This window comes from Phaethon lepturus, unplaced genomic scaffold, assembly GCF_000687285.1.
Source record: "Phaethon lepturus isolate BGI_N335 unplaced genomic scaffold, ASM68728v1 scaffold9945, whole genome shotgun sequence".
NCBI classification, from domain to species: domain Eukaryota; kingdom Metazoa; phylum Chordata; class Aves; order Phaethontiformes; family Phaethontidae; genus Phaethon; species Phaethon lepturus.
In genome coordinates, this window is record NW_010542675.1 from 19,654 (window position 1) to 44,934 (window position 25,281).

Below are 25,281 nucleotides of genomic sequence, written 5' to 3' on the forward strand. Positions count from 1 at the left end.
CGAATACCTTGTACCTGAGAGGCAGGGATCTCCTTTCTCTGGGTGTGCTAGAAACTCAACAGGAATCGGGTGTTAGGAGTTGATACCTGTTAAGAAGGAGATTCTGCCTTCTGTTCAGTTGTCGGTGTGTTGGAGGCCATGTGTTTCAGAGCAAAGTACCATCTGTTAACAACTGTTCCTGAGCCAGCCTGCTCTGTGCTCTTCCTCTAGGTATTCTGAGCAATAACAGATTTTTCCTTTCTTACAGGTATTCTTAATGCAGTTGTTACTCCCTAACAGGGCAGGGTATTTCCTAAATAAAATACAGCCATATTCCGTACTGCTGCTGTAGTGACTTTTCCAAAGTTCCATGTCTTATGATGTATAAAGCTGGTTTCAACTTGGTTGTAAATGCTGGTGAGCTAAAAGTACTGAATAATTAGGTTTATAAACTTTGTCGTAGTGAATATTGTAAAAGGAGAGAAGTAGTATTTCTTCAGTGATCTTACACTTCATTGATGAAGCTAATACCTAGTAATGTTTCTCTTGTCTTAAGACTTGAAAATATAACAGGAATGTTTTATTTCAGAGGTTAAGAAGATTATCAACAAAATACAGAACAGAGAAGATCTACCCAACAGCTACTGGAGAAAAAGAAGAAAATGTTAAAAAGAATAGATATAAGGATATATTGCCATGTGAGTCTGATTTACATGTTAATAGAAGACAAAAGCAAATATTTTTTATTCTTAATGTATTTTGAATTTTACTGTTTAGCTATTACTGAAAGGCAAAATTGGAGATAATTTGCTGAAAGACAACTTTCATACAAAATTTATTTTTAACTTGGAAAGCAAAGTAAGTGAACCTTTGTCTATTTTATTAGGAGAGCTATCACTTAAAGATAAAATGTACGCTAGGTCCCAAGCCCTATCAAATTGACATCTGGGTTCTTTGGTTTGTATTTTGCTAGAGCCCAAATGAAATTCTGTTTAATGTGCAAACACAGAAGACAAGCGCCAGAGCAGAATTTAAATTTTAAAACCACCAGTGAGTGGATATAACAGGTCAGTGATCTGTAATGACAAGATTGCCTGTTACAAGCTCACTTTGTGTAGCTTATGAGGCCATCCATGTATTTCAGCAACTCTTACTGTGTTTCTCAATATCATCAGCTGACAGTGAGATTAAAGGGTAGTCTTCTAACAAATGTCATTTTTCATATCCCAGAAGATAAGCAACAGATATGTTTTACTCTGCTTAGAAGTGTTAGGAGGTTTATAACCAACTTGGAGTTGAAAATGGTCTTAAGCATCATTACCTTTCATTTTCAAAATATGTTCTAGTAATAAACTCCAGTGAATTACTGCATGTTTCAGATTGTTGTATAGCTGTGTGCTCTGTTTCTCTAGCACTGGAATTTTTACTGTTGATTAGTGCTTGGAGCAACACTTCCAGCAGTAAACTGTGCCCTAAAGCCACAGGCCCTGGATTGTTTAACAAGCTGGGCGTAGTGCTTGCTGCTGCAAGGAAGGAAAGGCACATGTATTAAAATTTTGCTGGAGGATATATGTATGACCTACATCACATGTTGAAGAGTAGCGTGGTACTAAGGTCAACTTCAGCAAATTAGTTAACTATCATTGGGGTTTTTTCTGTGGGGTTTTTTTTTTTAGTTGGGAGGAAGCATGTTTCATGGATGGAGTGAAGCAGGGGAAGCTGTTATTGTTAAGAGTTGTTACGCTTTCTCTTGTGCTAGCATTTTGGTAGATCATGAACAATATAGCAAAATCTTGGTAGCACCTAGGCTGAATCGATGAGACAATAGCTAGTTCAGTAGTGATTTGCTGCAACCAGAACGGTAGATGTGCATTTCTTTTCATCTACATAAAAATAAAAGCTGTCTCATTGGATCTGAAAGGGTACGCAGATCCTCAAAGCTGACATTGAGGAAAATTGAAGGTATATTTTCAGTTAAAGCAAGAATATCTTCAAACATCCAAAGATTCCAGCAGTAAAGTGATGGGAGACCAGCTTGACAGAAATGAAAGCCAGGAGATGTTTTGGAGGAGGAAGGGGGATGATACTTGTCCTATCTTTTATAAATCTGGAAAAGAACTTAGAAATGCAACTTAACTGGAGATTAGTGCTGTATTTATCAGAAATTGTTACTGCTAACAGAGATCAGTACCTCAATATTAACTCAATACTGGCTTAATAGTAAAAGATGCGTGCTTGTTCACATTATAGTTTACTAAGCCATCCTAAATGATAGTTAAATGAAATATGGTGTTCACTGGTTACCTGAAGACACCAATTAGTAATTGTGAACTGAGCCTTTAAGCTATGTATGAATATCCAAGCACTTAATCTTCTGAACCTGGAACCTGCAATAGGATTTTTCTTGGAGAATTCTCTTCCAGACCTGAAACTCGGAAAGAGCTGAGCTGTGACAGATACAGGCAGGCTTGAAATGTTGACACTTGGAAACTGCTCTAGAATTTTGGATCTACTGTGGTGGGAAACTAGGAGCCCTCATTAGCCTCCCACTTTACTTAGTCTGATCTGCTGTTTAAAAGTAGTTTTTAGTATTAAGTCTGTGACACCATTGCATGCTTATAAGGTGTTCTTGCTTTAACATTATGAGTGTAATATGTTTTAAGGGTTTCTGTAGGCCTTTATGTGAGAGTATGTTGTCTTTAGATCTGTGGTCTAAATGTCTTGTAATCTGCACTTGTGCTTTTTTTTAGGAAGCATTACGTGGTAACATAAACATTTTAATCATATTATCAGAACTGTAGCAGAAAGTTTCACCATCTTGGAAGCGAGTATCTTGGAAGCTTCTTGGAAGAGCTTTCTGTATAGAAATAGCTCTTAGCATGTACTTCTTGTGGGCATGGTTCCCTGCTTTATTACCAGCGAAGTTTTGACAAAAAAAAAAAAAACCAATCATATTTCCTCTTTTTAAATAGACTTGTTCTTTATGCTTTTTTCTTGAACTTAGCTCTAATAAAAGTTTTAGCAGCTGTTCTGTGGTTGAGTAATTGACTCTGAGAGCAGAAAGTTACAGAAATTGCTTGAGCAGATGCTGTTTCTGGAGATACCTCTAGTTCCCCAGTTCATCGATAATTTTTTAATCTGATTTTCCAACTAAAACAGCCTCTATTGTAGAGATAGTTTGAATTATTTTTATGTGGTAGCAAGGAAGTGTTGGTATCAACAAGAGCTGGAGGGACTGGTGAACCTTCCAACGACCTACCCTCCTTCTTAGTAAGAATCATCCAGTTGTTTCTGTATTAAAGATGTGCTTAATTTTTTTTCAATGCCAAAAAGAATTCCAAGATGTTTAGTTTATTCTGTCAACAAGTAATAAAGGCTATTTCTAAGACTGCTGAGGATTTTTGTCTCCAAAGAACTGCTGTTTTTCTAAGAAACATTCTTTGAGACAGTCCGTAGTGCTTGAGGCAGAAACCTGAAATATCAAAACCTCCTAAATGAAGGAATCTGCTGCTTCTAGTTTAGAAGTGCCACAGCAAAGTGCCTAGCCTGGTGTTTGGGGAATAGAAATCAGTCTGCCTGAGCAGTAAACGCCAGTGCATGTTTCATATTGTACTATGTGAATCAAAACTGCAATTTTGATTACATTTGATTAACAGAATTTTGCCTTTTTAATGAATCACTTTTGCAATTTTAGTAGTTGGTACTCTGTAAACTTGAGCATCAGAAGCACATTGCAGTATGAGCTACTCTGCTTATCCCGACCTGCATTGGTTTACCTATAAATTAAATTGACTGACTTGATTGTGTGACTTATCTTTGGGAAACATTCTTTAATGCTTAATTTCTTCTATAGATACAATAAGTACTATAGATATTATATTTACTGTTACATATTGATTCACATGTGTTGTAATTCTTGTTTAAAAAAAAAAATACAATTCTTCTTTCAGTTGACCATAGCCGGGTTAAACTGACCTTAAAAACTCCCCCCCAAGATTCAGACTACATCAATGCAAACTTTATTAAGGTGTGTATTACTATCTTAACAGTTCTTACATTCTTTCTAAGATTTTATTTCATATCAGTGCAGTTTAATATTACAGTTTGAGATAAGAATTTAAAGCTGTGAGGGAAGATTTTACTTTACTATGGCTGGAATAAATTTTCAAATATGATGCCATTTATAAAGCATTTTTTTAAGTTTTAATATTATTCTAAGTGTAAATATAATATAAAATACTTAATATTAAAGTGACAGGCAACCAAACTGGAATTTATACCATGGGAAAATTCAGCTACAATTCTTTTAACAGTTGATAGTGTTAAAAATACCAAATTTTAAGAGAGGCTGTTTCTAGGGATCAAAAATGAGGCATTTGACATATCGTGTACGTTAATAGGCAAATCTTGCTGTTCATGGCAGAAATGTGGCAATGGAAGTATATCTAACATTCTTAAATGGAAGCCAGAATTTCGCTAAAAGCCTGTTACACTTGCTTCAGAGTGTAAACAAAGTCTTGGGCTTTCCTTGTAGCTTTGTTCTGATGCTGCTTCTACACAGTAATGCTTATTCAGAAACAGGTATTCCTTTAAATCTCACCTCTTGAATGTTTAGCTTGAAAACCTGATTGTAAATGTCTTCAAGCTTTATATAAAACAAATTTTAAAATTTGGGATTTTTGAAACGTAGTATTACTGTGAACTTAAATTTGTTCAAGGGGGTGTTTTATAGCAGGAAGATTTTTCAAATTTTCATTATTAAGTGTTTGTGTAACAAAGAAAACGCAGCCTTAAAGGGAGTCTTCAGAATCTGAACACACAGAAACTTAATATTTTCTGTTACAGTCTCTGGCAGCACAGTAGTTGTTATAATCTTGGGGCCCCTTGAAATCGCCAGCAAAATTCCCACTAATGTAAATGGGACTCGTATTTCATATTCACCCTCCTGTTGTACCGCCCCCCCCCCTCTAATTTTACATTATTATAACCTAAAGTCTTTTTTATTCAGTGCAGATAAATTTTATTTATAAACATTAATGGTTCTTTTGTGCAATCCTAGGGAGTACATGGGCCAAAAGCATATGTTGCTACCCAGGGACCACTAGCAAATACAGTAATAGACTTCTGGAGGATGATATGGGAATACAATGTTGCCGTAAGTACCTACTTAAAAACCAAAATTGGGCATTACCTTAATTCATGGCACAGTGATAGTGTATCTCTTGCCTGAGCTGGCTATTATTATCAAGAATGTTGACAGTGATTTAGTCCATTTACTTCTCAAATCTTGTTTTTTGTAGTTTAAATAGCATTCTATATATAATTAATATTATTTATTCAAGCTAATAATGTAAATTCGAAGTAATAATTTCGTATTCATTCAATAAAATTATGCATATTTATGAATAGGTTGGTGCTTGGTTACATCTGTCCTGTAGGAGACCTTACAACTCTGACTTAATGTGAACTGATGAAATCGGATACAGAAGCGGCATGTGAAACAAAAAATATAAAAGCTTACCTTTCTATTTATGCTAATTTTGGGTTACTTATTGTTTTATATATTTTATATCTGTTTTAACTCCTGACAATAGCTTTTTACTCTTAAGTACTGTTAAAGTTTGTTATGTTCAACATATTGTTTCTGAAAATATTTTTTTGTTTTATCAGACACTTAAATCATAGTTACTTATTGTAACAAATAGCTTACCTGTTAGTGTATTTTTATTGTGCTATTCACATTAGTTTATCTGAAATACCTTCAGTTTTTGCGTGTATTTTAAGTAGTCTATGTCATTTTAAGCAAATATAGCTGTGTTTCTTCCAGTTGGCAATATTGTTCTATATTTTTGTGATGAAGTCTAGACATTACAGTCAGGCTGAATAAATAAGGTATTTGTACAGGATTGCAGTGAATTCAAATTAAGTAGCCTTAAAATGTTGTATTAGTGTTTAGATTAGATTATTTTGTGCAGGATAAAACTTGGGGACTATTTTATCAGTAGTAAATTATTAGTAGTAAAAATAGTAAAAAAACCCTATTAATATTAAAAAATAGTATTAATTAGTCTCTTCAGTAGTAAGCAATTAAGGAGTACCAGTATCTGCCCAGATAGAAGCAAGCAGTGAAGTGCTGGTGAACTTACTTGATCTAAAACCAGCTAAGTCCAAGCATCTTTTTTTCTTTTCAGATAATTGTCATGGCCTGTCGAGAATTTGAAATGGGAAGGGTATGTAAAATACTAAATACAAAATTAGATGAGTATTGCCCATGCAGGGCAATATGCCAATACCTGTGAAGCTTCATATGCCAAATCCATAACTAAAAATAATCTGTCAGGTTGAATGTGGATGCCTGTCCTTATATTTGTATGCATAGAAAACAGTGAATGTGACTGCTTTTCTTTGCTCCGTTTATAGTGTTACGTGATTATTTAGGTGTCATCTCAGTGGAATATATGTGTTTGTATACAGAACTGTACCTATGGTCTGTTTCTGGTCATGTCATTATGGAAAAAAATCTATCTTTGTGGCATGTAGGCCAATTATCAATCCTGAGTCTCTCAGAATTTCCTGTGAATTGATACAGCTGCAAAAACAATCTATCTTAAATGTCTGATATAATCTTATGTGCTGAAAAGGAAAAAAAAATGTGGTCCAGAATTGTGAACTCCAAAGTAAAACAAAAAAACTGAATTAGCTCTTATGACTTCCCGCTGTATGATGTGTGCTTGTGCATAAGTAGGCAGTCATGAAGTTCATGTCCTACTTTACAAAGTGTATTTTGGCTGTATTTATTGATCATCTGCGTTTTCAGTTTTGTTTTTCTTTTGGTATCCAAAATAAAAGATGTTTTACTATCTTAAAAGAAGTCCAGCAAGGCACCAGTAGGCAGATGTTAAGGAAAAACACTGAATAAGAGAGAGAATAAGGCATTCAAGATTATAATTTTGTCTGCTCTTCTTCTGTTAATCATTATCTTTCAGTGCTATAAATGAATTAAATTAGGATTCTTTGTTTTAACAGAAAAAATGTGAACGTTACTGGCCTCTATATGGAGAAGCAGCTGTAACTTTTGGACCATTTCGTGTTTCTTGTGTAAGTATAAAGCTTTATAAATTAATTTTGAAGTATTTAATGCTTTTGTAACTTAAAATAACTGTTCTACAAATGCTTTTTTAATTGTTTGGTACCAATTTTTGCACAAAGACAGTGGAAAACAATGTGTATATCTAAGCTGTGTTGAATCCTCCATAATTGTTTTTCTTTAAGGAACCGGTGTACATTGGTCTAGCATCTTTGTGTCATTTCTTTAGCTTTACATGATGTACGTTTGGATGTCTGTACCATACTCAAGAAATCAAATAATATTCAAGCAGTTGTTTCTCTCTGTTATTACTTTTGTGCGTTTTGGATATGCATGAGGAATGAAAGTAACACTGGACTAGGTTATTTTCTTGAAGTTACATAAAGTTAATTAGCATGAATAAAGAAAAGGGAAACTGAACTAACTTTTTTTTTTAGCTTGTTTCTGTCGGTAACAGATACAGATTTATATGAAAATACTTCCTTTGCGTCTATTGTTGCTTTTAAAATCAAAACAAAAATGAGTAGCAGATCGCCATGAGGTCTCAATCTTTTCCTGGAGGATTCCCGGGGGGTAACTGTCAAGTAAGCTGTGGTTCCAGAAAGACGGAGGAAACCTGAATGTTTTCATTGCATGTTGTGTCAGTGTTATCAAGACTTCTGATCTCTAAGTGTAACTATTGAGAGCCTCTTCCAGTTTTGATACTTGCTTATAAATGGTAACATAAGGATTTCTGGCAGATTAATAGGCAGGAAGAGGGTCTGTGGATATCTCCTACACCAAGCACGGCAGGGAATTGAGAGTAGTCATTCCTTTGGCACCTGTCATCTCAGCATCACACAACAGTATACTCCAATAGGTTTTTGCAATCATTTTTCATGGTAAATTCCCAGTAGTAGATAGGAACATGTTAAAGAATATATACAGTTTCCTAAATTCACCTGTGAGAAGCTGTGATGCTAATCTTTCAAAGGCATCTTCAAAGTGTGATATAAGTGATATTTTAAGTACGATAATATTGTTTGGTGTCTACAGTATAAACTTTCCTTGATGTTCCAAAGGCAGATTTGAAAATTCTGGGAGCCTAGAAGCTGTGCTTTTTGGCCACAATGAAGATAATCACAATGATCCATTCAGATGCACCTTTAATTGAAAATAATGGAAGGAAAAAAATGAAAGGAGATGTCACAGGATAGAGTGCTAAGAGGCTGAAGTTTATACAGCAGAAGTATTATAGAAGGATGGCTGTGGAAGGCAATCTGGGAATTAAATAAATGTATGGAGAAATAAAGCAAAAGAAGTACTTTTACAAGGTTTTACTTGTACTACTACAAGTTCTATTGATGGTTTCAGGAGCAGGGTGTATACTTATTGGTTTGAAAACTCACATTTTTATTTTAAGTACAAGTAACATCTTTCACAGATATCTTACGTAGCAAGCTAAGTTGCTGCTGTTTTAAAATCAATGTTTTGATTGCCCATCTTTTGGTGAAATCATAGATACAAACCCAGTAAATTAAAAAAAAGACACCGGAGTTTAAAGTTTGGATTTTTAGTTATATCCTGTATGCTGTATATTGATCTTTTCCAATTCATTACTCTTTTCTCATGTTTAGGAAGCTGAGCAAGCAAGAACAGATTACTTCATTAGAACATTATTACTTGAATTTCAGAATGTAAGTATATGATCACTTCTGGTCTCAACTTTAATGGTTGTTCAGAGATCTCTTAAGTGATACAGTGGAGGAAACTCATGAAAATATCTTCAGTTTTTTAGGTGCTCATTCTGTACATATGTAAATCATCAAGTTTAGAAGTGATGTTAAAAGCTTAGTATATAAGAAAAGAGTAGTGAAACTCTTTACTTGCCTTTTATGTATGTTCTTGGTTAGCCAAAGGTGTGTGATGGTTTTCAATACCATGTGTTAGCAACTAGAAAGCTTCTGTCACCCCAGGAGAATTTCACTGTATACCCCAACTGAAAATATGATGACAAACGGAATCAAACTTACCAAAAAAACCTGTTTCCTGTAGTTAGCTTCTTTTTGGGTGAAGTATGTGTACTTGTTACAGTTTGCCTTATACTTTCTTTTATTGTCAAGACCGTTTTACAATGTTAAAAGATATTTCTGATGCCCGTTCATGTACTTGTATTGCCAAATAAAAATAAAGCAAGAATGACAACTAATGATTTCTTTTTTCCCCCAAACTTTCTCACTCTAGCTTGTAAAGTTACTCTGTTTGGAATTGAAATAGATATGAAAAATATGGAATGTTCTTGATTAAATTGAGTTGCATTGTCTTTTTGCTTGGAGAACTTCTGCATGGGGGAATTAAATGTAATATATTCAGGGGTCAAGGTAGAAATGTACTTCTAAAAGTGAGCTCAAGACTTCTGGATTCTTGAAGATTTGATATCCTAGTGTTCAAAATGTAGAAGTGGCTTACCAGACAAGTATTCTGGTAAACAAATTCATTTACACTATTTGTTAAGTTGGCAACTGTAAATGGTTAAGATTAATCTCTTTATAGAAGAAATGGAGTTTATTCATCTTAGTGAAAACTTATGACACAAACTGCTGTAAAACATGAGACCTAATTCATAAACTGAATGTTAATTGTGAAAATTGTCATATTTTTAGTGAGAGAAGAGCACTTGCATTCTCATGTGACTAAGAATGAATGGTTTAAGCCTTTCTTGCAACTTATACTTAAGTGTCAGATTTGAGGTGACTATTTTCTGAAAAGCAAATGTCAGTAAATAAAAATAAGTGTAGAGCTGTCCTGCAAAAACATGAAAGTTGACAGTCTGTTTTACAGAATACCTGTCATTTTAATTGGCAAACTATTTTAAGAAATTATTTATTACAGGTTAGTCTCACTTATGGTTATGTGTTCTTTAGCAATGCTGTGTTCCATTTCAACAACTGATACTACAACAGTTATGAAAACTGGTTAGTCATGATGGGGGTAATTTTGGGGTGTAATTTTTGTCTGCAGTAGCTTGCTAGGTGCTTGCAGTGGGATGCATGAACTTAATCAGTTTATTTCTGTTAGTGTGTCCTGAATGCTCGTAACTGACTGTTCTATGAAACTTTTTAGATAGCAGAAATCAACTGCATAACAAGTGTGGGTTTTGCAACATTTTTAGAAACGGTGCAATTAAAAACAGAACAGAAGAGATAATCAAAAACCCCAAAGCAGAACCTACATTACTTTTAATACCTGAATATCATGAGAACTGGTTACTTCAGAAACAGTAGCTAATTTATATTTTGCTTGCATATACTATACATGCAACTCATGTTTGGCTACTTGACTTCCATGACTTCTGTTCCACTTAATTTTTATGGGGTGCCTGTGTACTACGTAAAAACTTCAGTAGTAACAAAAAGCTACGGTTTGCATTATGCTTTTGATCTTAGCAGAGCCCAAAGGTTATGTTCCTTTAAGGTGTAATACAATTGAAAGGATTAACAAGATATTTTGCTATTCAACCTACGCAGCTGATAAAATGATTTTTCTTCAGCCTTACCTAGCAAAATTGCTTCAGGGTTTCTGTGAGCACACGTTTTGGTAATGAATTACAGACTTTTCATCTTACTTCGAAGCATTCTAGGTGTAGCCTTGAACTCGTGAGGAAGATGTGTATTGGTGGTATAAAGTAATATTCTTTTAAGTTCACTTTCTGCTTTTCCAGAATAATGAAAAGTTTGGTCACTTTGTAAAATTTTCAGCGGATTATCATACAAAATACTACGGAAAAGAATTTAAAATTCATATAAGTATACAAAATTATCCTAGGTTCTAGGAGGAAGGCCAGTTTGAAGCTTGAAGTTTATTTTAAGCTAAAACACCAGGTTCCTTCTTAAAAAGTGGCAGTAAAAAAAGGACTATGAAGGTCCCTTTTCATTTTTCATTTCCATATAAAAAGTATAAATCCAGATTTTTTTTTTTTCCTGACATTTCTGCTAATGTGAAAAATCACTGGGTTTGTATCTTTAAATGTAATTAAGTGAAAGTTCTTCGTGGGCCTTAATAGGCAGCTGTGACTTTTCTTCCTCGCTGATAACATAGGTTTTACATAATCAGTTGGATCTTTAAAATTTCTTTTCTTAGGATGCATTTTCTCTTGTTTTTAATAGCTACAGCGCTTCCACAGGTCTGGCAAAAGTAAAGCATCAAAAAGAGTTGGTTCCATTGGAAGACAATACAAATTTCCATGCTCAAGAGGCCCACTGTGTTGCTTCTCAAATAGCTAAACAGAAGGCAGAATAGGTGTGGAAACTTGTAACCTGTAACGTTGATCAAAAGATTCATACACCTCTCTAGTACATTACTCTGAGGGTATACTAGAATCCAGAGGTGTGACAGCAGCATGGAAGGGTGCAGTAGAACTAGCTATACTGCAGATGGTTTGGATAATGATGAGAAAGAAGCTTTAGCCTTTCAGGGATTCAGAGAGCTGAGTAACTAGACTGTTCTAAAGCCTGCTTCTTACCTTGTCTTTAGTACTATTGTAACATAGGCTAACTAGAATAAAAGTGTACCTACTGTTGTTGCATATTTAGATATGGTCTGAATTATTTCTTTCATTTACTTAATTTCCTTCTGTGCGCTCACACATGCACGCACACACTTTATTTTGTAATGTCACAAAGCACCCACACACCAATTTTTTTCCAATGGAAGCTACTGGAGTACAATTGGAAAGAGAATCTTTCATGGTGGTTTTTCTTTCTTTTTCAAAGTTTAAGGCTGTAAGAATGTAGAATCTTTTAACACAGTGCAACGTTGTGGGTCCTCATATATTATAGAGAGGGACTTCTGTGAACTGTCCCATAGTGCTTTCTCCTATACATTAGCAGGATTCAAAATACTACTCCAGAATTTCCCTTTTGTTTTTCTAAGTGGTATAAGCTGTAGGGGTTTTTTTGTACAGTAAATGGCTTTGCTTGTCCACGCTTAATCATGTAAAAAGTAAAGATGCATAGAATTAATTATTTCATACAAACTCCTCAAATATGTATTATCATTAACACCTTTCTTCTTCCCTCTCCCTTAGGAGACTCGTAGTGTCTATCAATTTCATTATGTTAACTGGCCTGACCACGATGTCCCTTCATCTTTTGATTCTATACTGGACATGATCAGCTTGATGAGAGAATACCAAGAACATGAAGATGTACCAATTTGCATACACTGCAGGTATCAAATATTTTTATTTTTTTAAGTTTATACGTTTTAAGTTTTTTGTCTAGACTTTTGGTATGAAATGCAGTAGTTTGATTTTAAATCAGAATTTATTTATTTATCTATTTTAGTTTTCTAGAAAGGAGTATTTCTTCATGTCAGAAGTTGGCTCAAAATCATATAGTCTTTGTTGTCTTAAAACTTGTGCCACAGTGAAATTTGAGTTTAAGACAGAATATCAGTCAGAAAAGAATTAGTCTTTACAAGGGAAACCGTTTTGTGGTTCTTAAGACATTTAAATCCTCATTAAGACAAAATAGACTTTGAAGGTCATTGCAAATCACATGTGGGAGTGAAGGTTCCATTCTCAATAGGAGAGACTACAGACCAGGTACATCACTACCTAAGAACTTTTCTGTCTGTCCTCTAATATGACAAAAAGATCTCTAAGCAGTAGGCTGTGGTTTTCGATTGGTAAGTTTTTGCTTCTGAGCAGCAGTCTTGTCTTTGACTTGAAATTTGGCTAACAGAAGGACTGTTGAAACTAAACTGCTATGAAAATGTTTTGGTGAATTGACCGTTTCTGACAGTCTCTCTGTAAAGTTCTTGTCTATGATATTTGATACTTTTTAAAGCAACAAAAGTTAATGTATTATATGTCAGGAAAAACTGAATTCAAATTCCTAAGCCAGGAAATGTTAAATTGTTGGGTCTTACTAACTTAGCACTGAAATCCATTTCACTTTGTCCTGTTTCTCTTCAATGTCAATACAGTTGTGAAAGTTGGTTCTTTACAACAATATAATTATGTAATAAATACGCATGCATTATAACTCTTTATGTGTAAAATAGAAAAATTCATACTATAAGGAAGAATAAATGTGATAGTTTGCCATTTTTTTATAAATTTCGGTTTTAAGTTTTTTAGATGAAAAACAAAATACAGTATGATACTAAATCAGAAAAACATGGGAAGTCTTTAAATGTATTCTGTTCTGCCACTTAACATATCTATCATTAAACTTGGACAAAATCCCTGCTGCTGAAGCAGTGGCAACTAGGAATAGTGTGAGGCAATAAAAATGTCAGCATTGAAGCAACTTTCATGATGTAGTTCCAACTGGCTATGAAAAACTTGCATAAAAAACTTCAAAGCTCTATTTTGCACTGGTAATTTTTTTTTATTTTTAAGACACTACAGTGTCAGGTTGAGTGAGCTTAATGATAGTCAAGAGATTTTGATTTTTTTTTTTTTCACGTGACCTCTGGAAATATAAAGCTTATAGTGTGTTTTTAACAAATTAAAATTTCTAACACACCTAACTGTTTATGTTCATAGTGCAGGGTGTGGAAGAACAGGAGCCATCTGTGCCATAGATTATACATGGAATTTGCTTAAAGCTGGGGTAAGGAATCTTAGAAGAAGAAATTTTGTGGCATTCCATCATTTCATAACAGTGATTGATTGAGCTCCCAAATATTCTAAAATAGTCAAATGTTTAAGACATTTGGGAACTCTTTTGACAGGTTGAATGTTTAGATTCATTGCATTCATGCTTCAGTATGAACATACTTTGCTTTGACAGCAAGTTTTTATCTAAAAAGTCACCGTAGAATTCTAATTTTTTTAAACTTATTTCAATATGAAGTGATTTCGAATTCAACTTTTTCTGTTTCTGCTTAGTCTTGCAGCTCCTAAAGCCTGATATTTCATATATACAGGGATAACTTCATTCTGCATTTTTTCAGGTTATGAAGCACCATTAACTTTGCAGTATTGTATTAATGCCTTAATTGGATGTCTCATTATCAAAATACTGGAAATGCTCTCATCTGGTCTAAATCAAATGTTTAAACCCAGTTCTGGAGAGGAATTGCTTTTTAAAAAAAAAGTTGAATAGCTGCAATGTAGAGAACAGACGGGCTTTACCTGCAAAAGTTAAACATACTTTATGTCTAACAGCTTTTATATTGCTGTTCTGACAAACAGTTATGTCATTGTAATTGACTTCCTTCTATATTTCAGAAAATACCTGAAGAATTCAATGTATTTAATTTAATACAGGAAATGAGGACACAAAGGCATTCTGCAGTGCAGACAAAGGTATAATTTGTTTTAAAAAGAATTTTTATCATATGATAATATACCATCATTCTTTGTAAAGATTTCATACACTAATTTTTATCTGGTAACTTACTATAGGAGCAGTATGAACTTGTCCATCGAGCCATAGCACAACTGTTTGAAAAGCAACTGCAAAAATACGAAAGTTGTGCGGACTGGAAGATTGCAGATGGAGTGGTATGTGTCTTTCCTGTATGAGTTTCAGTTAGTTGTAGCTGTTACCTTCTGATCAAGATTCTCCGGTAAAGTCTGTTTTTTGAAGTTAAGTGTTCAGTGGTGTTTAGACACATACAGAATTTGTTTGGACTACAAGTGGTTTTTGCTGAGTAGGGACAGCTAGCCTGTACTTAACTTACACTGAGGACTTGGTTGGAAAAGCTGAGTTGGATAATTAAAGGGATATTTACCACATATACCAAATGCAGTTGCAATGGGGGAAGCAATAGAAGGAATTCTAGTATGGGTGAAATGCAGGACTCAAATATTTAAATTGTGAAACATGCCCTTACCTTAGTGAGGTGGCAATAGTTGACAAGCTGATCTGTTGCTTTGATTGGCAGTACTTACCCCAATTCTGATATATTGGCAGCAAATGAAATTTTGTCTAAGGCTGACCTTCTGCAAATTACTTACTAAACAGTATGATAAAGAGCAAGTTAAAAACAAAACTCCAGCCTACATATACACATATAAATATAAATAAATATAGACATATGTGTATATAGATGACTTCTATCTGATCTATGTTTAGGTTAAAATCTTGAAAGGGAAAAATTTCACTGGAGTTTCCTTTTCTTCCTTCCCAGCAATGTGGTGTTGGGCCCAATTTTAAACCAGTAGATGAGCATTGATCTGACTCTTCAACTGAGACTTTGATATTACATGTTGTTGCATAGTACTTTGGTCTTGGCCCAACACAGCCTTGATGGAGTTGAGCAGGACTGGCAGTGAATGATCTTACTAAGTTCTCATATTGTGTTGAAGTAGTGTTTGCACTCGAACAGATTGGGGGAAAGAAAAACAGCTTAAAAATGCCTTTCATTATTTAAAGCTTTCAGAAAGCTTCATGCTCTACCCTTTTAACAAAGGGAAAAAAAACTTAGAAAAATAATATTCTTCATTGTTTATCAAGGTATTTGAGGATTTGTCTGTCTTTCTGTCCTTCCACTTAAAATTTCATGTCCCCTAGGTTTTTTTCCCTTTTTCATGTTCAGATATGTTTTCTTGGCTATTACTGGGCAGTAGGTGAAAAATGGGTTTTTGGATAAATATATTCTTTCTCTCTTCCACAGTTCAGAACTGCGTACCACACTTCGTCCTCAGACTGTGTTTTGTTTATTCAGTAATTTTATCTGTCCCTTCAGTACCTAATTGTTGTAGGCACTACAACTCCCCAGAGGGGAGTATTAGTATCTTCAGGACCCTTTGAAATCTCTGGAAGGAATTTTAAATCTGCCTTTATTAATAAGCATCCCTTTAATTTTAGGGGTTTAGCTGTTCTATACAGTGCTTTCTAGGAAGCTTAAGATGTTTTTCATTCTTGGACAAAAGGCATATTACTCTACTGTTAACTCATAAGAATTTATAACAGTTCATTCAATAGTTCCGAGGTCTTCAGTCATGATGGCAAACCTGATGGACTAAATGCAATATGGATAGGGCAGGCTGTTTTCATTTGTTGTTTGTTGGATATTCAGCCTAGCTGGTCTGTGAATTTTCATTTTATTTCTGAGAAATGATCATGATAGGGTTTGGAATGTGCAGATTCCTAATTACTTGAGTTTTGGTCATAAATAATAGGCAGATCAGTCTACTGTATCTTCTGGTTATTTGACTTAGAGTGCTGACACTGGTCAGATCATACATAGAATCAAAAAATTTCTCTTATTTATGTGTATTCCAGAACATCTGAGTAAGGACGTGACACAGTATCTGTAACTAAGGCTGTCTGTAGCACATCTTAAGAGATTTGAGTGACTGAATAATAAAACAAGAGCAAATGGATTACGGGTAGATAATGTGCATGGGAGTGAGTCAGGGAGAAATCCCAACTCTGAATATGCAGTATCGGTGGGAGTGTGAGTGAGTTTTGCTTGAATATGATTTTGGTTATAATCAGTAAATATTAAAAGAAATTGAATGTCAGCAATTATTTGGAAACTAATAAGAGCAGAGAACATAATGTCATTGTGTGGATACCCTGCAACTTGAATATTGTCTGCACGTCTGGTCTGCTTATCTCAAAAGTATATTACAGAATTCAAGCATTAAAAATTTGGAGAAGGATCAAAGGTGTCAGAAGGCTCCATTTAAAGAACAACCAGATTGAGCTGGAAAAGAAATGGCTGAAGTTAGGTATGATAGAGGTTTAGTAGCAGTGAAAAGCTGATTTCTGTTAACCTTTCCTAAAGGATATCAGTGAGACCTGGCAGACTTAATATAAAAGGAGATAGTTCTTCATGCAACATGAAACTGCAGAGCTCCTTGCAGCTGAAAGCCTGTAGCTTTGAGGTGAATGTCTCATCATCTTGGAATCTTCTTCCGTAAATTTGCCCAACCTCTGACCTGTGAAATTCCAGAGTTGCAAACTGTTGGAGAACATCCTAGGGAAGGATCCTTGCATGCCTGCTCTGTCCTTATTCTTACCTGTAAGTTGGTTGTTTTTGTTTTGTTGTTTGGTTTTTTGTTTGGTTTTTTTTTTTGTCACGGCTGGAAACAGGGCAAAATTAATGTTTCAGTCTGACTAGGTACAGCCTTTTTTGTGTTAGGAAACGATGCTTCTTCATATTGTAGCTTGCACATTTTTGCAGGGAGGTTGAGGAAAAAAGTCACATAGGTAAAAAGTTCCTGTATCAAAAAGTTGGGTACTTAAACAAATTTGCTACTATTTGTTTGTTAGTTAGGAAATTTGCCTTCAGGGAATTAACTGGCATAGGCTTAGCTTCTGCTTTGTTTTTGTAAGGTAGTCTTCTACCTCATATATCCAGTTAAATATCTGCTTGTAGTTTTAACCTGTTTTTCAAAACTTTGAGGCTCACTTGAGACAGTGTTTTTGCTATTCTGAAAAATCTCCCATTTTACCTCTGAGGTTGTTATGTAGCATCTGTTGTATATAACATCTGGTTTTCCCCAGAAGTGTTCTAGTTAGTTTTTTAACTAAGATACATCCCAGAAAGTTTGTTTGGTTTTTAAAGGGAAACAAACTCTGATGCAGAAAGTTTTCAAATAACTTTATAAACATACTGTAATATCCTATGGTTCCTTCCAAGATCTTACTCTGCTTGCAGATGCTACAGCAACTATGGAATAGTGTACATGTGAAGGGTTTTAATTATGTTCAGGGGAAACTTCCAAATGAAAGGATGGGCTTTGGATATATTAATGTTAGCCATATAGGAGATACTACTGAACTGAAGAGCAAATTTTCTTTCATCTTTCTTGTATTATATTTTGATAGTACTCTGAAGAGTTGGAGTACTCTGTAGGGTTGGTTTCATGGTTTTGTTGTCCAATTGCTTTTCCCATTTCAAGCAGTGTTTGAAATGAGTTGAGTTACCTAAGCTTTGCATGCGGTGTTTGCCAGGAACATCACAGTAAAAAGTTAATCTGATTGGCAGTGAGTAGCAGTATTCATAGGGAAGTAGCTTAGTCACAGTCCTGAGCGTGTGTTCCTGTGAACTTGCCAGCTTTGCCCTGCTGGAAACAATACTGTAAAAAATCAACAAAAAAACACATGCAGTGTTTTAAAATAGACTTATAATAGGGTTAGAATTTCTGTTAGAATTTGATAGAAGGATTCAAAACCATGTGGAAAATGCACATGTGATATAGTATAATGTATTAACTATATAGTCCTATTGCAGTTATACATATTGTGAATATGTATAGTTACAGTACTGCAAGTCCTTGTTTATTAATACAAGCTTCTATTAGTGGATAAGGGTAAAACACTTTCCCCAAAATATGGCATTGCTAGTACTTTCCTATCTCTTGCATTTCTTCCTGTAAAAGTGACAGGATTCTGTTGCTGCAGTTGATTGCACTTTTAGAAGCTGTAGAGGAATCGGCTGCTATAAGAAGAATGTTGGTATTCAAAGCGTTAGTGATTTGGAAACTCTTAAGTGAAAAGACATTCTAAAAAATCATATATGTGTTCGGAGAGATCTTGTTGCCTATGCTTGGAAAGTTTTATTTTATCTGAGTGTGTCGTTTCAGTCTGAAGTATTTATCTGCTGATGCTCAGCTGGTTCCCATGCTGCTTTATGATAAGGGAAAAAGGAATGCCTCAATTCCTTTTAAGGGAAACCATGAGATTACTTCTGGAAGAGTCTTTGCATTAAATTTTCTAGTACTTTACCAGTACAAAAAGCTTCTGAATGACATGAAATATTTCCACTGTGAGTTCCAGAACAAAATTATGCATTGCAATTCCTGGGCAAAAGGTTCTGAATTGTCGGCAATGCCTGTGAAATCACAGTCTGAAACTGTGTTCCTCTATTTGCTCCAAGTTAGTGACAGCTGCGTTTGGTGATTCAGCCACTGGAGGAAGTAGGTGGGGAAAAGACCCTCCCTTGGGAGATGATTAGCGCCATTTAGGTCACCTTAACTAAGTGGAATTCAGACGCTACATCTGCCATAAGAATTCCTTGTTCCTCTGCAGTACCACAGGAACATGAATTACTCTGTGTTATTGTAGACTAGAAGTAGCCTATACTTCTAAGAATTTGACGTTATGGTCTTTTCATTTGTTAATGTAGTCTTTCATAGATGGATAAACACACATTTCACATATGTGTGTGGGTATGTATATGTGTACTTTAACAGAGTACCTAGAAATGCCTAACTATGGGCATTTTCACTTGATCTGAGTAGTTGCTCCTTCAAATAAACACGGACTTTGGAACTGTTCCGTGGTTGATGCATGTAGAGGCAAAGGTTGGGGAAAGCTCCTATTTTTTTCTTTATCCATGTATTGTTAATGCTTATATTTTCTTATAGTGAGAAGCCTGCCACAACAGGATAGGTATCTTCTGTAAGAAAGCAGGGTGCTGCACTGAAAATTTATTTGACTGAATTGCACATTTGTTAATCCATTTAAAAAATATATATATATATATGATGACCCTTGTGAACTACGTATGTTGTCCTGGTTTTTCTAAGCTGATACTTTTTTAAATTGTATTTTGCCTGAGAATGCAACATCTGTCTGTTGAAGCAAGAGAGTGTTGACTGATGCCAATAAGCTGTGATTAGGAAGGCTGGAAGGCTTTTTCTTAATACTGCCATCTGCTCTTCTCAACGGATGTGGTCATCCCAGTGAGATACCCTATATTCACTTCTACAGTTGAGCTTCCTCTGTTGTGCTCAGTGCTAGTTGTTCTGCATGTTTGCCAATTCACTTATTTTGATATATGACAGAAGGGTGAATCTGTGAGTTGGTATCACTCAAGGGTCCTCAAAATACTGGTTGTTCACTATTTCTCGTGACACAGAACTGAGAACAAGTAACAGACTTGCTCAGAGTTGAGCAAGCGGTATTTCTTCACTTAAAAACAAGAAGAGATCTAGTAGTAACTGAGCATGATTACTTAAAAATACTGCAGCAGCATAAGGGTGATACAAGCACTGTTTTCTTTCCTGCCTGGGTTAGTGCATTTGGTTACTACTATAAACATTTATCATCTTCAGCCCATGAAGTAAAAATCCTTCTCTTACTGGGGAATGAATTGTCTAAAAGTAAATGAAGCCGTCACAGAAACATCAGTCCATTGAGCTAATTAAGCAAAGTCATGAAGTACCTCTTTTTGGTGACAATAATTCCTGTAACATTCTGCCTCCTGATTTAATGTGACTAGAACAGAGTGAACTGATCCTGATTTTAACCTAATGTAGAAGTGAAAGCTTTTGAACACATATCTGCTGGAAGCCTTCCCAGTATATGAAGTTGGGATAACCACTGACTTCTCTTCTGGGCTTGAATGTAAAAGTGCCATTTAGTGTGTGTGGTTTTTGTTGTTTGTTGGGGGGGTTTTTTGTTTTGTTTTGTTTTGGTTTTTTTTTGTTTTGGTTTTGGTTTTTTGTGCTTTGTTTTTGTTTTTTTTTACAGAATTGGTTTTGTAAACTCTGTAGTTGTGTATGTGCCTCAGATATTTGAATTTATATACATTTTTGCAAGATATGTCCATACATTTTATTACTAGTAGCAAAAATGGCAGTGCCCCTTCAGCTACTTCGGCCTGTCTCAACTAGAAACACTTTCTTACTGTATACATATATTAAAAAAAACTTTGACATATGTTAGCTTCTTTAATAGGCTTTTTCTTCCACCTGGGAGAAAAGCATATCTCAGGAAACATTCTGTTCACAAACACTTCACAAACTTAGAAGGACAGGGATGGAGCTGCTGGTTTGTTTTCAAGACAACTTAGTCTACATCACAGCCAACACCCTTTTCCTTGCCAGTACCTTTCCTTGCCAGTACCTTTTAGAAAATTGAGTGCATAAATAAGTCTGTTCCTTAAAACTTCTGTACTGGCAGAACTGAACTGGAATACTTTTCTGATCTGTTGTAGGATGAAGTTGGTGATAAGGAGGAGGAACTCCTCCTGTGGAGCTCACTCTTTCTAATATCTGCCTTATGAAACTTGGATGTGCTGTGGTGCTGAAACAAGGCGAATGGCATGCTCTGTTCTCAGGATGCAGTTGCATTAGTTTCCAATTCTAGTTGCTTGTGTTTATGATAAAGTGGGGCCTTTTTAGTACAATATCAATGCATTTGATGCTATCCATAGTAATGACTGTATATGGGAGAGAATCAGAATTTACTTTGCACAACTCGGGGAAGCAGGGAGGAGCATGACAAGTCATTGAACGGGAAACTGAATTGCTGCTGTTGGACACTGTGAGCCTCAGCATCTTTGGCACCAACATTCAGAGGGGTACTCTGCCTAAATAAGGGCAATAACGTTCATTCTCATGTATGTTAAGGGCAAAATGGTCTGTACAGTCACCCATTACCTGATGTAAAAAAGCTGGAAATTGCTTTTCTGCGTATTTGAGGAGGGTAGAGGGGTTGGATATCCAGATAACATGGTAATGTTTCATTCCATCAATGACTAGGAAAAAAAATACGATTTTTTTTAATTAGCACGTCTGCAATAATTTGCAGCCAGATTTTAAAAGTTCCTTGAGCCCTTAATGTTTTTCAGTAAGTCACAGAAAACTGACAAAGGGCTTAAAGGGATGCCTTTGTTCCTAGATAAGGTAACGAAGTCCTGCATTCAGTTTATGGATCAAGCATTACATTCATGCTTTTTTTTTTAATACCTCATTAGCAGTTTTTGTCATTCTACTTTTTTGGACAGTGACTTTTTGGACACTGTCTTGATGACAGCACTTTTTGCTGAGAATGATTGATTGTTAAGCTAGTGCTGATGCAATAAATATCTAAAGGTATTTGACTTGGAACTAATGTTGTTTATTAAGAAGATAGAATGATACAAAAGCCAGTACATTAAATGTATTAAAACATAGTTCACAGTACACCACACTTTGAGAGTCAACTGATGGATAATAATCCTAGTTCAGTAAGGTGTAATATGATCAGTTGACCTGATATGACTATTAGTTTTTTATGCCTTACACAAGGAAAATAAAAAATCATTATTAATAGAAGCAACACAGACTTTAAGAAACAATGTATTGTGACATAAATAGAAAAAAGGTCTGGGCTGTTTGGCAAGTTGAGCAAGAGTGTGCTTTAATGTTGTAAAATGTAAAGGTTCAGACCTGGAAACAAAAAGGGACAGAGTTTGATTTGGAACGGATGCATTGCATGTGGTCTACACGTCTAAGCTCCAAATATAGTCAGTGTGGCCAACTGATCTGTCGCCTTCATTCCCAGCTTGTTGACTGTTCGCTTACTGGTGGATGAAAAGCTGTACATGAGCTGGCAATGTGTGCTCACAGCCCAGAAGGCCAACCGTATCCTGGGCTGCATCAAAAGAAGTGTGACCAGCAGGTCAAGGGAGGGGGTTCTGCCCCTCCGCTCTGGTGAGCCCCGCCCCTGCAGTCCTGCATCCAGCTCTGGAGCCCTCAGCACAGGAAAGACATGGACCTGTTATAGCCAGTCCAGAGGAGGACCTGTGAGGTTCACAGGATCCTCCTGTGAGTACAAGGCTGAGAGAGTTGGAGTTGTTCAGCCTGGAGAAGAGAAGGCTCTGGGGCGACCTTATTGCGGCCTTTCAATAGTCAATACAGGGGCTCTGAGCAACCTGGTCTAGCTGAAGAAGTCCCTGCTCATTGCAGGGGTGTTGGATTAGATGACCTTTAAAGGTCCCTTCCAACCTAAACTGTTATGTGATTGTATGAAAACCAACAAGCTTTGATTGCAGTGGGAGCTTCAGTTGTGGTCATCTAAATGTAAGTGGCTTTTATCTGCTAATTGAATCTCACTCCAAAACAAACTTCATAGTTACAGCCAGTGGTCTTCAGGACAAAGAACTCCCTGTGAAATTTGTCTGAAAGGGCTAACACAAGCCATTGATACAGGAACAATAGGAATTCCTAAAAACTGCTGGAGAACTTCTGGAATATTGTATTGGACAGCTACTTAAGGGGGGAGGTTAGTGAAGAACAATAAGAAAAATTACAAGATTTAATTTTTTTCTTCACATGAAAAGCTTCACTTCAGTACACTGAGGAATAGAATTTGGTAATAGACTCCTCACACAGTGATACGATGATTGTTTGAAGACTAATAATGGAAATTAAAAACATGTAACTAATGAATATAAATTTAAGTGAGGGTAGTTAGCTGTTGAGATAACTTAGTTATGATTTACTTCCAAAGCTGAAATGGCTTACCAAATTCAAATGCAACTATCATGTTTGAAGCAGAAGTAAATGGGGAATTTCCTTTTGTTTTGTAAGACCAGAGAAGGTCAGTCTCCGTCACCCAGTCTGAACAGGTAGGCTGGCAGATAGTAGACCCTGTTGCCTGAATCTGGTGTTGTGCTTTGAAATCTATTACACAGCTTCAGTGATGTTTGTGATTGTTTTTTTTTTAAATTGCGTTTCAAAAGAAAACTCTGCAAGAAAAGCCTTTAGGTAAAATACATGTTAAATGCAAAATAACATTAAGGTCCTCCTTGGCTGGGCATAGGCATTTTGCATCAGTTGTTTGTTTTCTTTCTCTGTTCTCCCACTTCTTCTTTGCTTACTAAACAATTTTGTCTTGACCTACAAGTTTTCTTGCCTCTCCTCTTCCCACTCCAGGGATGGGAGGGAGAAATGAGAAAGTGGCTTTGTGGTGCTCAGCTGCCTACCATGGTTAACCCACAACAATATTTTATATGTATATACATATAAATGTGCATGGATACATATATTTATAAATATATACATATATAAAGTACCTCTTATTTATGGTCCACCTAAAATGAAATAAAAATCTTCATGCTTTGCTGAGTGAGTTAAACTTCATTGTACACCAATGGGAGATGATTTGAAAGTGTTTTAGAACAAGGCATTAAATCTTATCCACTTGTCACTTTACAGTAGCTGAAATCCTCATTTTCTTACTGCACTGTAGATTAGTCTTATCTTCATGGGAGTGATTGTACAAGTGAAAATAATTAGACTGACTGGAGAATAAATGCTTTCAATAGGAATAATTTGGGGGGCATAAGGGACCTTGCTTACTACTAACCTGAAAGATTAACTTTTGAGAATTTTCTCTAGTGGATTGGACAATTACATGCGAAACAAAATGTTTAGTCAGAAAAATTTGAAGTTGGATACACAAGATATAAAATAATACTGTGAATTTAGAGTAGAATTTTGAAAGTGATCTCTATATGCTAGCCAAAAATATGTAATATTGTTGTACATTATTTTCAACTATAATTCTAGATCTTTGGACCTTACGGTTTAAGTATTGTGTGCATCAGCTTTACAGTCATGAATGAAAACTTTTTCTTTTAATCAGGATGAAAATAATACAGAGAATGCTGTCAGTTCTTCAGATGCTGGGAAACAGGATTCTCCTCCACCAAAGCCTCCACGGACCCGCAGGTAGATAACTGTGTTAATATACTATTTTAAGCTGACAGATTGGCATGCTTCATAAATAAAAAGTAGAATAAAACTACTGATACTATAAAGACTTTTAAGTTGCAGTTTTTTCTATTTATAAATAAAAATAATACCAATGGCAATCTTGTAACTGACTAAATTGTAAATGTAAGATTGAATGTCTTTGCAAAGTCTGTGTTTGAATATACCAATCTTGCAATGACTACATGTGAGTAGACAAGCATAACACTTCAGTAGTCAAATATGTTAGATCTACTTGTGCTCTAATTCTGCTAGGTGATAGTAGCAAAACATACCTCAAAATAGGCTGAAATAATGACTGAACTCTCATTTTTGGAGGCAAAACCGTAATGAAACATATCCATTTATTCAAGAAAATGTTGCCTGACAGACAAGTACTGCTAGAGTATGCTCACAGAATGGTTTTCTTACTGAAAAGAAAAATTGGTCTCACCAATCCTTTCATTCACCAGAGGAAGAAGAAAATCCTCTCTAGCTCTTAAAATACATAGACTTGACTTTAAGAAAGCCAAAAGTAAATCTGAAATAACAGATTGATCTGCCTAAAATGGGTACCCAACCTGAGTGTTAGACAGCTAAAGAAGCAACTCTCATGAAGTGCGTGCCTAGGTTCCTTAGCTTGTTTCTGGAAGGCTTATAGGGACCTTTTGCAGGTGATCTTGCCTTTGCTACATTGCCTGTAGTTAAATAGACATTTAAGGTAAGCACTTGGGTTTCTTGAAGTTGTAGAATGATATAAGACACTAGCAGCCAGTTCATATTCTTGCATAACATTTAGTCA

General features: G+C 35.5%; 1 protein-coding gene across 1 annotated transcript; it reads left to right on the top strand.

Annotated features, from left to right (window-relative positions):
* Positions 1 to 567: 567 nt before the first annotated feature.
* On the top strand, positions 568 to 24,458 carry LOC104621585 (tyrosine-protein phosphatase non-receptor type 12-like; the record flags this gene model as incomplete). Its single annotated transcript, XM_010288108.1, has 11 exons — positions 568 to 677; positions 3,930 to 4,006; positions 5,039 to 5,134; positions 6,171 to 6,209; positions 7,006 to 7,077; positions 8,683 to 8,742; positions 12,132 to 12,274; positions 13,599 to 13,665; positions 14,286 to 14,363; positions 14,463 to 14,561; positions 24,373 to 24,458. Coding segments are annotated over exons 3-11 (668 nt in total), but the record flags the coding sequence as incomplete, so codon positions are not given.
* Positions 24,459 to 25,281: the final 823 nt, after the last annotated feature.